Raw genomic sequence first — 21542 nt, 5'->3', positions numbered from 1 at the left:
CTGTCAATGTACGGGTCGATGAGTTACGTAGTAGGAATGTAGGACTGTGCCATATACCTATATAACTAGACCAAGCTACGCACTCTTTAAAGATGGCTTCCCCGTTCATTTCTATGAAAAATTATCGCTGGCGCAGTGAGGCCAGACCCCACCCCTCGCTCCTCGGCTTGAGACAACGACCCCGGTGGATGTTGGTGGTATTGCATTTCCGAATCGGTACCCGACTGGTCCGGTCGATTTTATTCTATTAACTCAAGTCAACATATCCAAAACGATCTCCCCCAATTATTTTTGTATATTCTCGAACCTGGCTCATACTATTATCTTTTTCATATAATATTTGTTGCTGATTTTTGCTAAGTTTGAAACCAATCCGAAATTGCTTAATTGCCCCATTTACTCAGGTACATGCTACTCCATTTACTTGCTTTCTCCAAGAAAAGTTGCCTGGAACTGTGCTCGCGGGTACGAACAGGGCACGAGCACAAATGGGATAGCCAATTGCCAATTTACCTGAATGAGCACAAGGAGAAGGGCTTGATCATTTACAGTTGCCTGCCCTCCTGTAGCCAGTTTTACAAATGGTTGCACATATACATGACGGTTGTTTATAGAGTTTATTTCCGTTATTTTAAAGAAGATTTAACAATTTTGTAATGAACAATAATATGTTCATGGCATGACAAGCGTAATTATAGCCTATTATAATTAGTGATATCGTGGCATGTGTCATTATAGATTGTTGACATAATTGTTCTTCTGGAGCAAAGTCGAAGATGAATAAATATAACCACAATATTGTTATGGTTATGCAACGTTATGTCAGTTAACACCACAGGGATGGCATTAACCATAACAGTAAGCTAACAGGAAAAGAACACTCATCATCATCATCATAATAATAGTAACATATATAGGCCTATTTAACTGGCTTTGCCGAGCTAGAAAAACGACAGAGCCAGATATTCAAGTTGACAGTTTCTTTAATCTGACACAATACTTAAGCAGTCATACTAAAAACACGAAGCAAAAAGAACAACGTATAGTGAGTCTGAGTCGTAACGTAGCCTTCGAAGTCTTTACTATCTCAAGCCTATCTCTCTATCTCTAATAGGGCCATTAAGACCATTAACCAAATTAATTAAAATTACTCTGTCTTACCCCTTACCCCTAGCACTTAATTTGGCGCGTTCCCGTGAGAGTAAGTGGTGTCCCAATACTCTTTTTGATTGAGGGCTAGGGCTAAGACGAAGGGGTAGGGTATACACCCCTTAAAACCAAGTGGGCTCGGGAGCTTAGTACTTGGGGTATGTGAAAACTGCGCTACATGCAACAATGGCGGACAGATCATCCAGAGAGTTCCATAAATGTAATATTTTCGGCTTAAATAATTGATTAAAAAATTAACACAGTCTTGTTTTGTGCTCTACACTGTCCTGTATATGTATTTGCAAGCATGTTCTTAATTGAAGATTAAGATTAATTAAAAATCGCTTGTTTGCTACGCTAACGTTACATTGCTGATTTGTACAACAGTCCCGCATTTTTCTGATTAGCCTTGAATGGACTCCATGCATGTCTACAGTTTTAATTAAACTCCATTAGCAGCGAATTTCAAACGAATTTCGTTTGATATCAGTGCATAACACTACTTGCTTTGAAGACATCGATATACGTAACCGTCGGCCAAAGACACGCTCTCCAAATGGAAAACAACATTACATTAGGTGTATTCGTATGCTAGCAAATCGTTACCAAAATTCAAATGCAAATGCATTTCCAGAAATGCATTTGCATTTTAAGAATGTGGCTGCATTATTTGACTCATAAATGAAATTAGTAATCAATCATCCTATTTGCATTTTAATTTTCTTCTTCAAGAGTGCTCAATCTTTCACTTAATTAAAATGAAAAAGAAATAGACATTTGAGATTTAATTTTCAAAACAAAAAAAATCAAAAAAAAAAATCAATTTGAAATGTAAAATGTGAAAATTAAAATGCATTTCCAGAAATTCATTTTCATTTTAACCCTTGTGTTATCTTCGGGTCATTCTGACCCATCAGTCATTGTGACCCACCGTCGTATTGCAACAGATTTACCGCATACAAAGACAAAGTGAAGCATTTTCTTTTAACAGCTAGGCTGTCTCAGACCCCCCACATTGCAAAGGTTAAAAGAAAATTATTTTAATTTGTTTTTGTATTGGGTAAAATTGGGTAAACACAACGCTGGTTCGTTATGAACCTTTGGGTTATGTGACCCGAAGGCAGCACGAGGGTTAAGAACGTGGCTGCAAAATCATGACCACAATTCAAATTCAAATGCATTTCCAGAAATGCATTTTCATTTTCAAGAACGTGGCTGCAAAATCGTGACCACAATTCAAATTCAAATGCATTTCCAGAAATGCATTTTCATTTTAAGAACGTGGCTGCAAAATCGTGACCACAATTCAAATTCAAATGCATTTCCAGAAATGCATTTTCATTTTAAGAACATGGCTGCAAAATCGTGACCACAATTCAAATTCAAATGCATTTGCAGAAATAAAATGAACGAAAAAGCATTCTGAGCGGCGCAGCAGAGTGACGTCAGTAGCCGCTCTTCTTCAGCTCCCTGCTGACCGAGCTACCCATCTTGTTCGGTAGGGGGCCGCACAAAAAATAATTAATAACATTATTTCCTTTGAATTGATTATCAGAGAGCCACTTAGCTAACAACTCGCTACCTAGTCAAAGTAAACTACCACCAAAAACATACATTTGATTTCTTTCAAATAATAAATAACTTTCCCATGATTAAATATAAGTCCTTGGTGGCCATGTGCCGCACTTTCACGTCATTCACCCATCCAGCCACAGCATATTGATAAACATCTGCACTCTTAAAAGCCTTCAAGCTATCCCCATTGTATGAGGAGGGTTATGTACAAGATAAATGTTTGTAGCTAGCTCTGTCATGGAAAGCCAATTGGGACAAGCCTGGGGCAGATAATAAGGAACCAAAGAAAACTGGGGGTAACAAATAGGCTAAGGATCGGAGCTTAAAATTAAGATTTTTTTCCGACATATCTCTGTCTCACTTTCTCATTGAAATCTGCAGTGTGGGCGGCCATACTGGGCGAGATCGGTAGTGCATATGGCGGCGGTCTGTTTGGAAGTGACGTATGTGGCATCTATGAATTAACTCAAAACGGAAAGGGTAGGTACAACACTTTCGTCGCTGATTGGATGCACGGACGGTAACTAACAGTAAATAAGAAATTGATAGACAGAAGTAGGCTACGAAACGCAATAATGACAGAGTAAAGGCTGAAATATGCTACTCCGTCTACGGATGGGCGGGCGGACGGATACGGACGGATAGACTTCGTTTATAGTTCTCCGTAGGCTGTGGGTGCTGAAAACAATTCACCGCCAAAAGAGTAGGTGGCGCTGCACTGCGATGCTAGCTAGGTTATCGAAAAGTCGGAGCAAATTTACGAATTAGCCATTTCATCAATAAAATAAGCACATTTTCAGCAACTACACTACCCATTTCTCGTCACATTTTAATTCAGATGCTGATTTACATGTACTGTTTAGCTGAAATATGAATTGTAAAAACTTACAGCAATTGCGGTCAAAGGATTCTGTTTGTCTTGTTGATCACGGCAACCCCGCCCTCACCCCTGACGCAAGCTGTTCTTAATACTGACCAATCAATGCCAGGGGGGTATCCGTAACTATCCGAAATTACGACGGATAGTTAGGAAATTCAGGAGGTGCACGTCGAGCTCTCCGGGGCTCTCCGAGGGCATTCCACGGAGACGAGGGCATTCCCATGTGTAAGTTTTTTGGAAAACAGAGTAGTATAATTTGGCCTTAATTCAGCCTTTACGGTACATGTCCACGACAGCGTTTTTTAACACTCTGCACCGCTTGCCTTCCCACAGTACACCAAGCTCGGGGGCGTGTTAGACAAGTTAATACAGAGTTGTAGTTCTCTAATGTCACTGTTGTAGTCATGGCCAAGCATGCAGACTTGGGTTAATGTACTCACAATATTGATCAAAATACCACTCAACCTGTCGTGTGTCGGCTGGGCTAGCGAGCTAACACTCGGAAGAAACTTATCGTGTGTGGATGCACACCCATAGCCTGGCTCTGCCCTCCTACGTATTCAATTTTGATTTTGCGTCTGTACTAGGTCTGGGAATTCAACACATAAATGTGTTTTCTCAAACCAATTTTTTGTAGGGCCAATCAGCGAACAGAGGGAGTGGCTGAGAACGATGACGTTGATGTCGTGTGCTAGTTTGAGTTGTAGTTCAGTAATGGCAGCGGGGAAAGATGCGAGCGAAGCCATTCATTCGGTCCGTTGTGGCAACGCTGCCGAATTTCCAAAAGTTAAAGCCGGAGCAAGAACAATCTTTGTTAAGTTTTGTTGGTGGCCATGATGTTGTGGCCCTCCTCCCCACAGGGTTCGGGAAAACTGGTTTTCCAGCTACGGCAGCTAGCTCCGTTACAGTAGTGGTGAAGGAGTTGGCTCAGGTGAACGCTAGTGATTGGTTATGGTAGATCAGAGTGGCTCTGGGCAGATCCAATAGTTTTAAACTTCAACAGAGTACCCGCCTTCAAGGAAGTTAACGCTTGTCAATGGAGTGATCCCAGACCCTCTGTACAAATTAAATGTATGAGGGTCTGGTTTGGACTAGGCTAACACACCCAGTCATGTTCAGAACAAAGCCACGTAATGTGACGAGACTGAATTTAAAGATAACATTAAAATAATAATGCATGGTGCAGGATTGCCGATGTTGTCAGTGTCCCTGGTGTGTTTTTTATACTTTAAAATTCAGTCTTGTCACATTACGTGACTTTGTTATGTGCATAGCTCTCTAGCCCAGCCAACAGACGACTGGTTGAATGACCGGTGGCGTGACATGTGGCCTACTTTAATCTTGCAATAGTAAAATATTGCTAAAAAGACCCAGAACCATTATATAGTATATAAAGTCATACATCTAGCCAGCGGATTTTTCATGTGTGTAAAAGTGGTAATTTGATTGATATTGTGAGTACATGAACCCAAGTCTGCATGCTTGGCCATGACTACAACAGTGATCTTAGAGAACTACAACGCTGTATTAACTTTACCACGCTCTCGAGCGTGGTGTAGCCTACTGTTGGAAGGCAAGCGGTGCAGAGCGTTAAAAAACGCTGTAGTGGACACAAAGCTTGACTGCTGACTCCATCTCTCTTCACTAAAATGCCCCACCATTACAGTACTGTAAGAGCCAAATAATCTAAATTGAATATTTGTGTTTTGTATATATTTGTGTTTGATTTCATATACAAAATGAGTAGCACAAAAGTTCATTTGATGGAGCCTACAGACTTTTTTGCCTCTGTGTAGCCTGTCTGTCAAGGGTCACGTGAAGAAGGTTTTAAAAGTATATTTGAATGTTGGTCGTTAAGTGGCATGATTATATTATTTGTAGTATGGAAGACACTTCATGTCATTAAACTATATAAGGCTAGGAAGAAGTGCATGAGAGTGAGAATAAACTGCTGCAAACAGGATCTGATCCTGGTGAGACACAGGAGAAGCCCAGACAGAATGCTCTCACATACTTGTTAGGATTAAGTCCAATGCCTGCCAATGTATAACAATTGAGCACAACTTCTAGGTAGTTAACTTTTAATATTTGTTTTGGCTGGAGGTTAATTAACATGTATAACCTTTAATTAGCTATGGCTTGCATGGTGTGAAAGACAAAAGCTATGGCCTGACAGCATGTACGAGTGGTGTACACAAGAATAGCATTAGTGGTTTCAAATCACAAGTAGCCTACCGTTCATTTTTGGTGCGGCGTTTATTCGAAGGCAGCATTTATTCGAGGGCGGCGTTTAATTAGTAAGAGAAATTGAATTGAATTGTAGCTGCAGGGCTGCTACAATTCGTTGCTGACATTGTGACCAATGAATCATGCAGCTAAAAACGCAGGTTTCATTTAATACCGCTGACCTCCTTGTCTATTTGTTTGTTTATGAGTGCGGCAACTCCCTTTCTTATTGGCTATTAATTAGGTGTGCGTTGGTAGTACAACTGTCTCAAATACAAGTGTTCTACATTGTGTAGAAATCTGAAGCAGCATGCCTAAACGTTCATACACGTTAGCTTTCAAACAGAACCAATTAAATAATTGGCCAAGCCATAGATCTTTTTGGTGCAGCGTTTATTTGAGGGTGGCGTTTATTCGAACAAATACGGTAAATAAATTTTTGAATACTGTCTGAAAATGTTACGGTGTGTGGTGGGGTAGGACCCAAATGCAGTAGAGTTTAAAAAAACACTCAACGAGACACAGGTGAAGACAATGACAGACACAGGGAAACAATAAGGCATGGCAAAACCAAAAACAACAAGGGGGGCACAGCTGTGGCCGTAACAGTAACCCCCTCTCAAGGGGCCTCACCGGACGTCCCACCATGAACACAAGGCAGGGTAGCGGGTTGGAGCAGGTCTGGGGGACGGCCAAGGCGGAGAGCCCAGGGTCGGGGCAGGTCCGGGGGGCGACCCGGAGGCAGGGCCGAGGGTCGGGGCAGGTCTGGCGGATGGCTCTGAGGCAGGGACCAAGGTCGGGGCAGGTACAGGGGGCAACCCGGAGGTAGGGCCGATGGTCGGGGAAGGTGTGGGGGACGAACCAGGGGCAGGACTGGCCCAGGAGACAGCGGAGAGGCCACGGACGACCCAGGAATCCTCTGGAGGAGGAGGGGGTGGCAGCCAAGACTCCTCTTGCAGGACTTTTTTGTTCCCCATGAGGAAAAAGGCATACCAATTTTAAGGCATTTTGGAGTAATGGGGTACAGGGGAAATCAAGTAGGCGTGTCTTATAGCGCCATTTATGGGCGTACGTGGGCCATTAGCGGTCTGGGAGTAGTGAGTGACCTGTTGTATCATTGGACCAAATTTGAATTTTTTTTGAATTAATAGGAATACTAACATAAACAATAGGTTCCCTCCTACCAGAAGAACCCTAAAAACTGTCATTGTGAAAAATAGCTTTCATTTTAACACAAGCTTATTCCCAAATTGTTAAAGGAAAATTGTGTTATTTCAATTTGAAACCAAATGAACACATCATTAGTCAAAGTGCTAAGCCCTGTAGCGCTGTAACATGTCCACTAGATGGTACCATATACCTAAACAATTGAGTATTTGATAGAGACAGTTGGTCCACTGTGAACTTCAAATTTTCTTTTAAAAATGAATATATTTGGACTCATATCATTGTCACGCTACATACCATGTAGCCTTTTCCACCAAAAATGTGCCTGCATGTTAGCACATTAGGTTATACACAGCATTTTCTTTTCCTTTACTTTATGGTAATTCTAACACTGTTAAGGGAGGATATGAAATTACTTGAAATACATTTTTTCCTTGTAAAAAGCCTATATTGTAGCCACTGCCCCCCCCCCCCCCCACCCCACACACACACACACAGTTTCTTTTTATAAGGTGAGTGCAGTCAAGAATTAAAGAGGACTGAATTTCAAATTCTGGTCCATCGGTGATATTTTTTCAGATACATTTAGATATTGACGTCTGTTGGGATACCCGAGCAACAGCGTGCTTTAAATGAGCCTGCATGAGCCAAGATGGTCTCACATCTGTTACTGGGTTAAACGGTGTATTTGTTTCAGAAGTCATTCACATTCAACTTTCATAATTATGTGGTCTATTGGTTGACATGCATTTTAAAGAGCATAGGCTGCTTATACAATGACACACTATAAATTTAACATGATACATTTGAGTTATAACACGTTTAAATTAGGATCCAGCAGGCATTGTTCGAGGTACTCATTGTCAACGAAATTCACTGTGTGATAGACTTATAGACCATATAAGACTAAGCCTACTACAACCATGCTGTTTCACGTGTGAGTTTCACCATTTAAATATATCCCTATGCATACATTTTCAATGTTTTTGTTTTTTCCTCAAAATACAAAGTAGGCTATTTTCAACCATATTCGGTTAACACCGTACATAGCCTTTACCTGTCAAAACCTGATCAAATTACGTTTCCCCGATGTCCGTTAAATCACTCACTAGTAATTAATCCCACGTAATTAATAATGTCAATTGGGCATGAGGCATATGTTCAATATTCCATTAGGCTACCTATTTTAAATAGCCTGCCCACAACTTTCTGAAACTCAGCACTCCTAAACTTCAACATGTACACTACATCAGGACAGATTTTCTGACCCCTAACAGGGATGTTACGGGATGTCACATACACACTATGTATGCATCCACATAGCCGAGGCCCTAGGCTACCTCTGATATTCGCTCAATGCTCCCATTGGTGCAGAGAGGCATTCATTAAAAAACTCGCGACTCAGTGGATGTATCAGATGTCAATCAGAGCGAAGATGCGCGTCTTGGATGCTGAGATGTGATAACCCCCAAAGCTTACTAGTTTAGAATCAGGGTCAACGATGCTGTTGAGGATTAATACATCTGAACATTTACACGAACATGCTAGTCTACAGAGCCTTCAGGTTTTCTCAATTTCTTCTAGTTTGACAAGGTAAGCGCAATGAAGAACATATCCAAGAGTGGGGATTGGGGTTCAGTGCCTGGTCCATCTGGGAAATCGTTTCAATCAATGTTGAAGCTAAATAATCACGTTTAGCTTATACGACATTTACGACATCAAGTTAACCTTGCCATGACATGCTTTGACCCCTCAAATGTGCTGACGGGGGTGTGTGAATTTGTCTCCGAACGCAGGTAAATGTGAGGAGAGCGTGCACAACTGAGGTTTCAATGCAGAAGTCTTCAGCGCTCATCGAAATGGTCAGTCACTGTCAACCCCCAGCGTTTACAGATTTCACGGGACTGACCCTCTCCATGTACAGCAGTAAATCGGAAATGTGTGCAAGACGCGTCGGCAACGATGGTTTTGGACTTCAAACGTGCCTGAGACCAAATCATTTGGGTCAGATGCAGTATCCTAGTCCAAAGCGACTCGTCGTGTCGGAGGAGCGCTACGGAACTCAAGAAAAAGCGCATTTGACAGCAAAGGCTCACCGCGTGGGCTTCTCCTTGCCACCGGGACAAGGTAAGCCTGAACCATAATTCGGTTTGAACTTTTATAGCCTTTTATTGACGCATTTAATGAAGTATTTCCCGGCTTTGTGAGAAGAGTTTTCGAATAGGCTAGGCTATGTTATCCGAAGTTTTGGTTAGGCATTCACACATGATATGAAAACCATGTTTATGTTATCATTGCTCTCCCTCTTCCTCAATGTTGGGAACATGTGGCATCTGTGTTTCTGCGTTTGATCCAATCATGCTATTATTGCCAAAACCTTGTATGCTTGTAGTTGATAATGTGCCTTAGTTAGAACTGAAATATATCCTTGCCAGTTACATAAAACACACCAGTCAATGTCATATCAACTAGGCTATATATAATGACTGTGATTAGTGACAACAACAGTGGACATCAACAAATATGACTACACTCAGGTTATACGGCCTGTGTTTAAAATGCTCTTCAGCAGTCCATAATCTTTGTTCCTTACGCATACCTTTATTCTTTTTTCTCACAAGACATAACCAAGTAATAATTGTCACAAAGGGCTTTAGATGATAACTAAACCCAACATATGTCATATCAAGTCATTGGGTTTGTATAATCTTTTTAAATTACCCTAACATTTGATGGAGGTTACCTGTTATGCTCAACAAATAATACTAGATAATTTCTCTGTGGGCTCTGTGGATGCCTGCTTGAGTTGTTAAAACAATCAACAAACAAAAAAACCCTGTGCCCTGACTATGGAAAACAGAATAGTCTGGTTGTCTTTGAGAAAGCCTCATACATCCTGTTTAGATAGTGTTGTTGAGCAGGAGAGAGGGCGGAGGTAATTACTTGCCCATACTAAATTATGATTATACAGAACTGACTTTTATATTAGCAATCATCCTCTCACAAAAAGAGGCTCAAAGGATTTGATTATTGTTTCTTCTTGCCAAATACGAACCATATGTGTCTCAATGTGTTTTTGCATTCATGAGAACTTTGGAACACATCGCCATCATTCCAAACCACCATGAATAATCTCATTGTCTTTATAGTGCTTTTGAACCTTCTCTCATAGAATTACAGAAATGCAATAGATATTTGAATGGTTGAGGATTCAGTCATTTTCTTAGTTAAGATTAACGTTCCTGTTAACTTTGAACTTTTTCTGCAAACTGAAAGGCACAGTGAAATAATCCTGTCAAAAGAATTTGACAGGATTGTACAGTTTTGTGCACAGGTTAGTCCACTTTTGTACTGTATATTGGGAAATTAAGAGGGGGAAAGGCATTGACTAATCGTGTCAAATTAGGTCCTGTTATATGTAACAGAGGTACAGATACAACCAACACATCCTTCTCTTTCAAGCAAATTTTGTATTCACTGATGTATAATCTGTTGAGTTTTTGTATATGTTGCAATTCACATGGGAATTTTGGGATTCAATATGCCAAATGTCTGGGATACGTTTTTCCATTCACAGTTCAGACGCCTTCCATTGAAATGCACTAATTGCAGGTCTTTCTCAAGTGTTTTTTTGGCTTGCTAGCAGAATCAAGTGCATCCAAATGATCCATAGGACTCATCAGGGTTTTGTTTTGTGTTCATTTCAGTGATATTGTCTCATGCTCATCTCTATGGCTTGGCCAAGGACTCAAGCTGAACATTTGATTTATGTATTAAAGCACTTCCAAAACATATAAGTAGTCAGGAGTCTACTTAAGGAGTCAGGTGGCTGAGCGGTTAGGGAATCGAGCTAGTAATCAGAAGGTTGCTCGTTCGATTCCCCGGCAGTGCAAAATTACGTTGTGTCCTTGGGCAAGGCACTTCACCCTACTTGCCTCGGGGGAATGTCCCTGTACTTACTCTAAGTCGCTCTGGATAAGAGCGTCTGCTAAAATGACTAAATATAAAATAGCATCTTTCCTCACAGAAGTGAATCATTGGAATAAGAACATCCAAGCTTTTGATGCATGGATGTTCCTCTGACCTTACTGGCTTTACATGTTCTTAATTCCACGTATGTATGTAATTGCATGAAAGACTGGAGGTTAGTTGATTTTCTATTATTACTATTTATTCTTCATAATTTAAGTATACAATACACAATACAGAACACATTTTTCATACTCCTTAACCTTAAATCTTTCTGTATCCTTAAAAAAAAAGAAAAAGCTTTGTATAGTTAATGTATGATTTTTAACCATGATGCTGAGTGACTGATCTTCAAAACTAAGTGACAGCTAAAATTATATTCACTTTAAATAGTGCATCACGGTAGAAAACTTTGAGTTTAATTCCAACTTTAGTGGTTCTGTGCATATAAATACTTAAAATGTGCTCATCAAATTAGATATGTTTGTAAACAATTATCTTTAAATGTTTAATAAACGCTATGTAGTCTGTGTAGCTGTGTAGTCAACTCTGAACAGGTAAGTTGTAATCTTAGTTGTAATCTTACATTAATAGATTTCCTAATAAGTATAAGTCTGTGAGGGTACAGTAAGTGTGAACCAGAGCTAGGCTGGGTAAGGTTAAGTGGTGCCTCCTTCTACCATGATAAAAATGTCTGGACAGTTTGAAATCATGATGAAAACTGTTCAGATGAATCTAAAATACACATTTTATTCAAACAATCTTGAAAACAGTAGATTCAGTGATGTATGCATGTAAGTTCTTAGTGGTGTAAACAGAAAACCGTAATCAAACTTAGGTTATTCAAATGTTTTTTTATTTTTATGGAAGGGATGTGTGGTCTTTTAGGTACTGCTCTGACTAAGGGGAACAGTCAGAAGTTGATCATCTCTACCATGAGTCTCCTGAATTCTAAATATTAGTGCCCACTAGCAACAAAAATATTTAGTTTGCTAAGGAATATGTTTGGATGATGTTGAGTGAATGCATTAAGTGTGTATCTTAGCATCACTTGATACTTTACTAAAATTCCTCCTGGCTGAAATTTGTTAAGATTATTCAAGGAAAATTTTCTAATTAGCTGTGTGCTGGAACCCTCTGCTCTCTCTCTTTCATAAATGCTCAAGTAGTCTGTTGATTCAGCTTGTGAAAAGATGAGTAATTCATTTAGGAGTGAGTTCTTGTCGTGACTATTGACGTGTCTATTGCAACTTTCTTTCCTTGCGCACACACCCACCACACACACACACACACACACACACACACACACACACACACACACACACACACACACACACACACACACACACACACACACACACACACACACACACACACACACACACACACACACACACACACACACACACACTTACTCTGTTTGGAGACTGTGCATAATGTGGCACTGGCATCCATGTTGAATTCCCCAAAACTGACTTAGTTTCCTGTGTTTTCCCTAGCAGACAACTATGCCTCTCAGAAAAAGGAGTGATAATGTGAGTGTTATGGGAAACAGCCGACTGTAACAGTGCTGCCTTTAAGTTGCTACTGTGTCAGAAGTGCTTCACAACCCTATTGCTATCCCCTGTACTTAACTCCTCTAAACTTCTGATGGACAAACATTGCATTCAAGAGTGCTACTCTGGATTCTGATGAAACAAGGGAAACCTGATTGCCACAATCAAACCTCAAAGACAAAGGTTGCAGCACCTCGTCTAGGTTTTATATCACAACAATTCTTCAACATTTTAGCACTTAGGTGTTTTTCCAGGCATCCACCACTGTTATAACTGCCACACAAATACAGCCTGGATTTAAGACAGATGCAAAAACAAGCATGATATTGACCCAATATGGACTTTATCTTTGCGGCCTTCACACCACCAAGTTTTTCCCAGGATTTGGCTCCCCAGCCTACTCCTGTATGTGATTCGCATTACCTCAACCGTGAGGCATGGGTAAATGTGTCGGTGCAGCCAGATCTGTGGGAAGGGTGTAGTGTAGCAAAGGTTGTATAGGGTGGTGGTGTAATGTTTGCAGCATGTTCCACTGATTCATAAAGCCCCATCGATGATAGTCTGGTTGTGGTATTCCAGTAAACCTCAGTCTGGCTGAGAATGAGAAGAGGGAATGCTGGGTAATTGACTGAGAGCATTTCCTGAGTCACAGAGAAAGAGGAAAAAAGAGCAAGTCTGGCAACTTGGAGGGTTGAATCAGCTCACTCCAATAGAGGATTACTCATGACGTCTGTGGAAATCAAAGATGTTCTGAGATGAAGAAAACGTGTTGCAGGCATTGACTCAGATAAACAAAATATGATAAAATAAGGTGAGATTGGCGATGACACCGCAATTCAGCATTTGAGCTTTTTTAGAATTCTAATTTCATAAGTATGCTCTGAAGAAGTTAGTAGACTTGTTTTATGTGATGAATTGAAGGGAAAGACACTCCTCTCTATCACTTAAATGTTGTAGTTTGATCAAGTTCAAATGTTTGATGATTGTGGTATGATTGCATGACGTTGTAACCAAAGGAATTTTCACTTTCAAGAGCATGAGCTCCTTGCCAATGAAACCCAAACTGTTAATCTGCTGTGTCGAAATATTTTAGGAATACCAGAGGAAATTTGCTTTGGATTTGGAAAAAATTGTATTGGCTCAGATGTGTCCACATAAAATGTATTTATAGCCCGAACCTTATCTTGAGAATCTCTCATGTAAAGGTTTACCCACTCTTCCCTTTCCTTTTTGTCATTGCATATTGAATTTGTCTATCATGTGAAATCAATCTGCTTGTATTGCCTGAACTATTTCACAGACAGTAGAGATTATAGGTGCTGTCTGTACCACTTTCTACAACAGTTTTTTCCTTCACTCCCATCCTCGCTAACCTCCCCTCCCCTCTCCTGTACCATGGGACACATGCCACATTTAACCGCACTCTCTGTAGAGCCCGTATTACTCATGCATTTTCAGACGGCAGCGTCTGCAGACCTCTCTGTATGGGACTTAGCGCACGGGTGGCTTTTTGATTTACATCTCGGCTGTGGCACTTGCTGTTCTTGGCTCCGTGTTAGCTTGTTTCATCAAAGAAAAATCTGCTGGGCTCCGTGGCAGTCAGATGAGCGCCTATCGCTCCTCTGGCCCGTGGATGGTGGACCTGCCCAACTCGCAGCAGAGAGCGAGGGAGAGGGAGGAGAAGAAGAGGGCTAAAAGAAGAGAGAGAGAGATACAGAGAGGGGTGGGCGTATGGCGAGAGAAAGGGAGGATAGGGTTGGAGATCAGTTCAGTTTACCTTTTTTTACCTGGACAATGTGCTTTGACAATGAGAGATGGCTGCGTTTCCTATATAAGACTCTTAACCCTCTGCTGTTTTTTTACTCAATCAAGTGACTTAACCAAGACTTATACTATGTACACAGTAGCAGCTTTATACTAACCAAGCCAGTGTCACATCACCAAAAACAGAGAGCAGCAACTTGTTCAGGTTGCAAAGACACAGAGAGCTTGACTCTGTTGTGGTTGGTGTCTGAAACAGTGTTTTTACAAGACCGAGCATGCCAGAGACCACTCACTAGGCCAATCAGCTACTGGCTTCATCTGACTGGTCAAAAACAAACGGGCTAGCATGAAACTCTCCAAGCTGGTTTATGCCTTCATTAGCAGGGGGGAGAAATCAGCCAAAAGGCTAAATTTTATCCTCTCTGTTGTTCCCTCTGCATTTGTGCCAGGAAGCTGCCATGGGGCAGTGCCCAGCCAGCAGACAAGCCGATTGGCTGGCCCATTCCCAGAGGACTATGAAAGACATTATAAAGTCTAATAGTGCAGTTTATAGATTTTATTACTGCTCGTTAATAAAAGCCCCAGCATTCTGAAAGAATTAGTTATTCTCTTGTCCTCAGCAATCCAATCCAGCCCTGTGCGATATCACATTACAGTCCAAGCTTTTCCTTGGGCTAATAACTGCTCATGAGCAAGCCCTACAACTGAATTAGGTTTGTTTAGAGTAGAAACTTTTGAAATTCAAGGAAAAATTATTTCGCAATGCTTGTGAACAAATAGGGCCATCATCCATCAATAACTGAAAAAATACTGTATTCTTTCTTTGGAGAGATATCTAATACATTATATTTACTTCACACAATGGTGCAGTGTTACTGCTGATTAAAGTGTGTCTTACACTGTCACCCACTAGGATTCCTACTTTGTTTGGGTATTTATTGTTTATTTGGGTATTATTTGTCTGCACAACATTTCTACAATCTGAAGTGTCAGGTGCATGTGTGTCTTGTGTGTCATGTGGGTCCTCATAGCTCCTTTTGTTATGGGTATTCTAGACGTGCTGCACTACACAGGACGTATATGTTCCGAGGAAGTAGCGGATTACAGGGGAGTGGGGTTAGTGCCATGTTCAGGTTAATCCCTACAGTAGACTGCAAGCTGGGACCTGGGAGCAGGGCCAGACCAAAGCTGGATGTTAATAAAGTTCTGAGGATCCATGCCAGTGTTGTGATCTCCCAGAATGCTCTAGGTTATTTTTACAGACTTCAATTATATTTGAAATGAGAGGCGGCTGTTCACTAGGTTCATGTTAGAGTTGGGAGATTCTATACGCGATAAGGGATGCAATTTCCCACAATAGATTGTAATATAATTCTTTGTGTAGTCTCTTTACTTTCCCATTGCCTGGGAATTGTAGCCAGGGAAACCTCATATCTTCTTATGTGCTTGAACCATTCACTTCAAACTGAAGCTGTATTGTCCAGGCCATTTGAGACAGAGATATGTACCGTATGGGAACAAATTTGTCGGACATTCTTTTTTTATGACAGTGTTTAGTGCCATATGACAACACTCAATGGAGTGAATCATGAAATGAGAGATGATTTTTTTAAGTGAGGTTGCAGTCTGGATTTCTAAAGATGAAGGGTTGATCTTATTCACCACGTCCCTCATCTCATTGGTTGCATAGCATATCATTTGTCATTTGGTCACAGTTCAATTCTTTACAATAATGATTTGTATATATCCCTTTGCATTTTTCCTACCTGTGAAGTAATTGTCTAAGAGCCGTTAACCATCTAGACAATAATGGGACCACAACTTTTCATATTGTGCATTGTGTAGGGGGTCAGATGGCTGAGCGGTTAGGGAATCGGTCTATTAATCAGAAGGTTGCCGGTTCGATTTCGGGCCGTGTAAATGACGTTGTGTCCTTGGGCAAGGCACTTCACCCTACTTGCCTCGTGGGAATGTCCCTGCACTTACTGTAAGTCGCTCTGGATAAGAGCGTCTGCTAAATGACTAAATGTATTCATATAAAGTGTAATATCTTGTCTGTACCTCTTTGTATACTTACTAAACAGCTCAGCTGTCAGTTGATTTAAAAAAGCTACTTAATAAAAATATTGTGTTGGACACTTAAGAACTTTTAGCAGTTTACCATTGGTAGATATAGCTGGAAGCTGGGATGTGAATAATGTGTTTGTATGAGTGCATTTGTATAGTAATGAAGTGAAGAGCAGAATAGAGTATAGGGGATGGACAGTTCCAGAGGTAAATGTGCACTGCACATGTGTGTGTGAATGTAAGTGTATTGTATTGTGCTTCTCATAGGAATAACACATATCTGAATCAAAGAGATTTGAAAAAAGCTTGATCCTACACAGGCGGTGGTGGTGGTGGGGGAGCACAAAATGAGAGGCTGGTACGGTGGGGTGAGGTGGAGGGATGGTGTCGCTTATGGCTCATTCTGGCCATAGCGAATGTAGAAAAGAAAACAATCTCAAACTAATAGGAACCAGGTCATTTGAGTGTCCTTTTTGGCTTAATGTTTACGGCCCATTCCCCCCAGCTCCGTGTGTAACGTTTATGACGGAGGTATGGCCCATCGAGAGAAGCTGTACACCATATAACGGATTTGCTGGGATTCCTGGATCCACAAAAAAAAAATGAGCATAGGCCTCCATTTAAACCTATACACGCAACAGGAAAGTATTCTTATATATCACTTGGAGTTTTTGACATGAATATTTCAGAAAAATATTGGCGTCCACCCCAGTATGTGTTCACTGAACCAGAGTCATAGATTTAGAAAAAAAACTGGAGGGAAACTTTTTTTTTTCACTTTATGCTTATCTTTGGACCTTAAAAAGTGATCTCACAGCACATGTTGACTGATGCTGATAAAAAAAAAATTAGGCTTGTTGAGCCTAGTATTGACATCAATCTAATAGCGGAGCTTTTAAAACAGTAATCAAGTTCGGCAGTTAAGGCTCTGACAGCCAGGTGCTGAGTAGTTGGCCCTGATCCCTGCCACGTCCGCCAATTGGAAAAGGCTTTGCAGAATTTATCTGCACCGCTTTTCCCTTGACAAATTATTTCATTGTTCCCGCACAGTTGGTTTTCATTTAGTCTCTTGGCTAATGATGGACTCCATGATCATGTCGACTATTCTTACAGTTTTTTTCAGCATATGTACCCAAACTAAGACCGTTCAAATCTCACAGCACATCCCTGTGGTCTCCATAAACATGGAATGCGAAAAACGAAAACTGGCATAGCTCCTTTTACAACAGAATTGAATCCTGATAGTGTTCTACTCTGGGATCTCAATCCCTTCTTCAGTAGCATGACACGGGCACTAAGTGTCAAACCAGGTAACGTGACATGAGGGCACAGCCCCTTCTGTGAGACCGTGCGTGACCCACTCACACAGACAACACAGAAACACACAGAAACATACATAAAATCACACACACACACACACACATACACACATTTTACCAAAAACCATGATCACATTACAAACTTGTACTTCGTGTGTACTCGTAGCAGACAGCTTGTGTGCCACAGATGGGAAAGATAGAGGTGGAACTTCTTGCCTTTCCTCGTCCTCTTGCTGCACTCTATCTGACCTGGCCTCACTACATCAGGCCTAGGCTGCTAATCTCTTACAAATGCTGGGAGTCTCCATGGCCAGGCCTTCTCTGAGACAGCTCAGTCAAAACAGCCCGGTGCTCCTGAACAGGCCTTTGACGGACCCAATTTAAACACTGACCAACTAACAAATACCTGCTGCTTGTTCTACAGAATTACGCTGCACGGAACTATCAAACGGATACATAGAGTTTGACAGTGTGTTTGCTGTTCCAGCAAGTAACATAGACTTACTGTGTAACTGTTTATCCAGGCAGTACTGTAAGTACTGTCTGAGACACTGGAGATTCACAAAAATATTACTTGAAGTGAAAAATATCTTTGAGTTTTTAATTTTGAAAGAACTATCTAGCTTATTGTTCAATATAAAGGTTGAACATGTGGATAATGCTTCTTACATTTGTCCATAGCTCATGACGGCTACTTAAAATAAATAGGAAGCTAAATGGATTTATAAGTTACTTCCCACTGATTTCCTTTGACATATTACAACAAAATGTAGGCTTTGTTTGAAGAAATAGACCTTAATAATCCCCTTTAGTCTCATTTTAGGTTTAATTTTAGCAAACTTTCGAATCCACGTTTATTTTGCCCACCAGTGAAAGAAAGCTCTTGGGTTTTCAAATTGAACATTGACCGTTAGAAACATGTTTTTCATTCCACATGAGAACACTCTTAACCACACAGCTCTGAAGAGACTCTTGCTGGTTTTCTCATACGCTGTCATTGTTTACACCACGGGGTTAGCCACATCTTCCGACAACTTTGGCTTTCTAATGAACTCTATACAGCTTCGGTCCTTCTCCAGGCTCAAACACAGAGTTGGCCTTAGAACATGGGGCTGTAACTTTGTATCAAACCTAACAATTTACTTCTAAACTTGTTCCCCTCTTCTGTAAAAAGTTTCTGGAATGGTACAGGTATGGTTGAAGTATTCATAGTAAGATTGACAGTAATTGAATTATAAAGAGTATTCAAGGAACGTGAATGGTGATGTAAAATCTATTAATCTCCTGGGTTGGAGTTAGGTTTAGCTTCTGACATGTTCTTGATCATTTTGATGCACAGAAGGAGATGTCTTACCCTGATACTCTTCACTGCACTCTTAATTTAGGAACAATAAATATTTTGTGATTTATTTTAAGGAACACAGTCAGTATTGTTCTTAAAAATAATGCTGAAAAGAAGAAGCATGCTGGGATATTAAATGAAAGAGATGGTGAAAAAATAATCATGTTGCCAAGTGCGTATGTTGAAAGCAGATACAATGTGGTTTAAGGCCTTTAAAATAGGTAGTTTACAGAAAAAAAGCACAAAACATTTAGTGTTTATCTAAAAACCATAACCTTCAGTAAAAATCAACAAATCTTGCATCATAGATATTGTAGCACTAGCTGTAAATCTAAATGCCCAATAAGCTAGAGACCACATTTTACAAGACTGGTCCTGGTCATTTAACATGAAAATATGGCTAATCTGGTCACTTTAAAGATGCCAGTCTTCTACAAGCTTCACAGGCTGAAGGGATGCCAGCAAGAAAGTCGGCGAAGCTTCAGGATATGTACACTAGACCATGCCAAGGAACACTCATTTAGCAGCACAAAAAGACTTGCCCTAATGTCAACCAAACATTTTCTGCATGTTTATGTAAGGGATGATGTAAAACGGTGAGAATTTATATATCACATAAAACATTTCTTTTAAGATCGCATCTCTCCTTTTTTTTACATGTAAGGAAACAAACATTTGCATTTCAAAGTTTTTCAAATAAAAATAAATGAAAAGCAAACTCCTTTATGGGTTTGGAGTCGTTATTGGAAAACAGTTCAGGGATGAAATGAATATTTTTTATGGTTCGTAAAAGAGCTTCACAATGAATGCCAGGTAATGTGAAAGACTTGACACATGGTACGGCCCTAAGCCCTTGGAGGATTCCTCCCCACTCAGCCCCTAAAACTCGCTCGCCATGCAGAGCCAAACACCACAGATGGTAAAGATGGAGTGATTCAAATTAAGAATAATGATTTCTTTATTTCTATTCATTATCGTCTGCCTCTGCTGCCTGTCACCACAATATAATCTCCCACCCGACCAAAATGCTGTTAAACATAAGCCTCTTGGCTGATGTTTCCATCTATCCACACATTATGAAGGCAATATTCCTGACAATCTACCTCAGCTGTTGGTGTCATATTGTTTTCAACTGCCTTGTACTATTACAGTAGTTAATACTTTGAAGTAAATTCACCTAGCAGATAAACAGATTAGTCTCCTGTAAATAGAGATAGTCCAAATAGTCCAGGTCTCATCTCAGCCATGTTCTGTGTTTTTTGGGACCTGACCCACAGATTGTCCATTGGGAAGAGTGTTGTGAGAGCAAAAATCATAACAAAAGAGGTCTTATTACAGCCCTCAAATAAGAGAAGGGAAAACATGAGAAGCTTTAATGCCTGGACATCCAAATGCTTACATAGTGAGAATATATATGCTCGTAAAGCTCTTTGATGGTGGCCCTGTCTTTTCTAGTGTGCGGTGCCGTTGTCTGTATAAATAGTTGTACATTGAACCCCCACTACGCAAGATTGAATGTGTTTCCATAGGTGTCGGTAGGTATCATTTAACTTTTTTCATTGGCCGCTCCAACCCTCAAATCCCCAAACATCGGGGTTCCTGAGTCATGCCATCATTTCTCAAGCAGTTTCCCACCATGTGTTCTTCTTGCGTGTGCAGTCCGAACAAAGTCTGGACACTCCCCTCCTCCTGTCCCCTGCATCAGGAGGCTCTGTTTGATGTGCAATGATATATAGTGTCTGGTAAACTGTCCTTCTCTGGTTACTTGGTGTGTGTGTGTGAGAGTGTGTTTGTGGGTTAGAGGTGAGCTCCAAGAGCAAAAACTTTTGGTGAGAGACGACTCCTCACATGATAAAAAGGAAAAAAAGTATCATTCACTTCCCTTGGTATGTGAGGTTTGAAAGTCAACACTGGTTTACAGAGTGGAAAAACGCATTGCCCCCTTCGTATTTATTCTCCATTATAAAGATACAATGTAACTGTTACATCTGTTTAACATTCTGAATAGAGAACGGTCCAGAAAATATGAGGTTAATTTTCCCATTACATTTACATTTATTAATTTAGCAGACACTTTTATCCAAAGCGACTTCCAAGAGAGAGCATTACAAAAGTGCATAGGTCAGAGATCATAAACAACGAGATCACCTCAAAAACAATGCGGCTAGCCAAAACATGAAGCATACATTGTGAAAAGCAAATAAGTGCCAATGGGAAGAAACATAAGAGGATGTAGTTAAACAAGTTACAATTACACAACATGAACCTCAAAAGTGCAAGAGCGTACCTGTAGGAAAGCAAGCAACAATAATATACTTCACAGCTAGTACAAGAAGTTAAATCAGTTACAACTAACCAACAAGAGCAACAAGTCCCTCAAAAAGAGTCATTGTGTTCCTGGAGGAAACATCAAGTCCAGCAAGTCATTCCTAAGTACCGTTGTACTCCCGGAACAAGTGCGTCTTGAGCCTTTTCTTGAAGGTGGGGAGACAGTCGGTGTCTCTGATGGAAGTGGGGAGGTGATTCCA

At 40.6% G+C, this 21542-nt stretch overlaps 1 protein-coding gene across 1 annotated transcript in view; it reads left to right on the top strand.

The window, feature by feature from the left end:
* The first annotated feature begins 9006 nt into the window (after positions 1–9006).
* Positions 9007–21542, top strand: part of LOC136936565 (zinc finger protein GLIS1) — a 54395-nt gene continuing 41859 nt past the window's right edge. The window contains exon 1 of the mRNA XM_067230180.1: positions 9007–9124. Coding sequence (XP_067086281.1) covers positions 9007–9124 — 118 coding nt within the window. The remainder of the gene's footprint in view (positions 9125–21542) is intronic.

Source organism: Osmerus mordax, chromosome 27, assembly GCF_038355195.1.
Source record: "Osmerus mordax isolate fOsmMor3 chromosome 27, fOsmMor3.pri, whole genome shotgun sequence".
Lineage (NCBI taxonomy): Eukaryota > Metazoa > Chordata > Actinopteri > Osmeriformes > Osmeridae > Osmerus > Osmerus mordax.
Note: the sequence above shows the minus strand (reverse complement) of the source record. Positions and strands in the feature narration are given on the sequence as shown.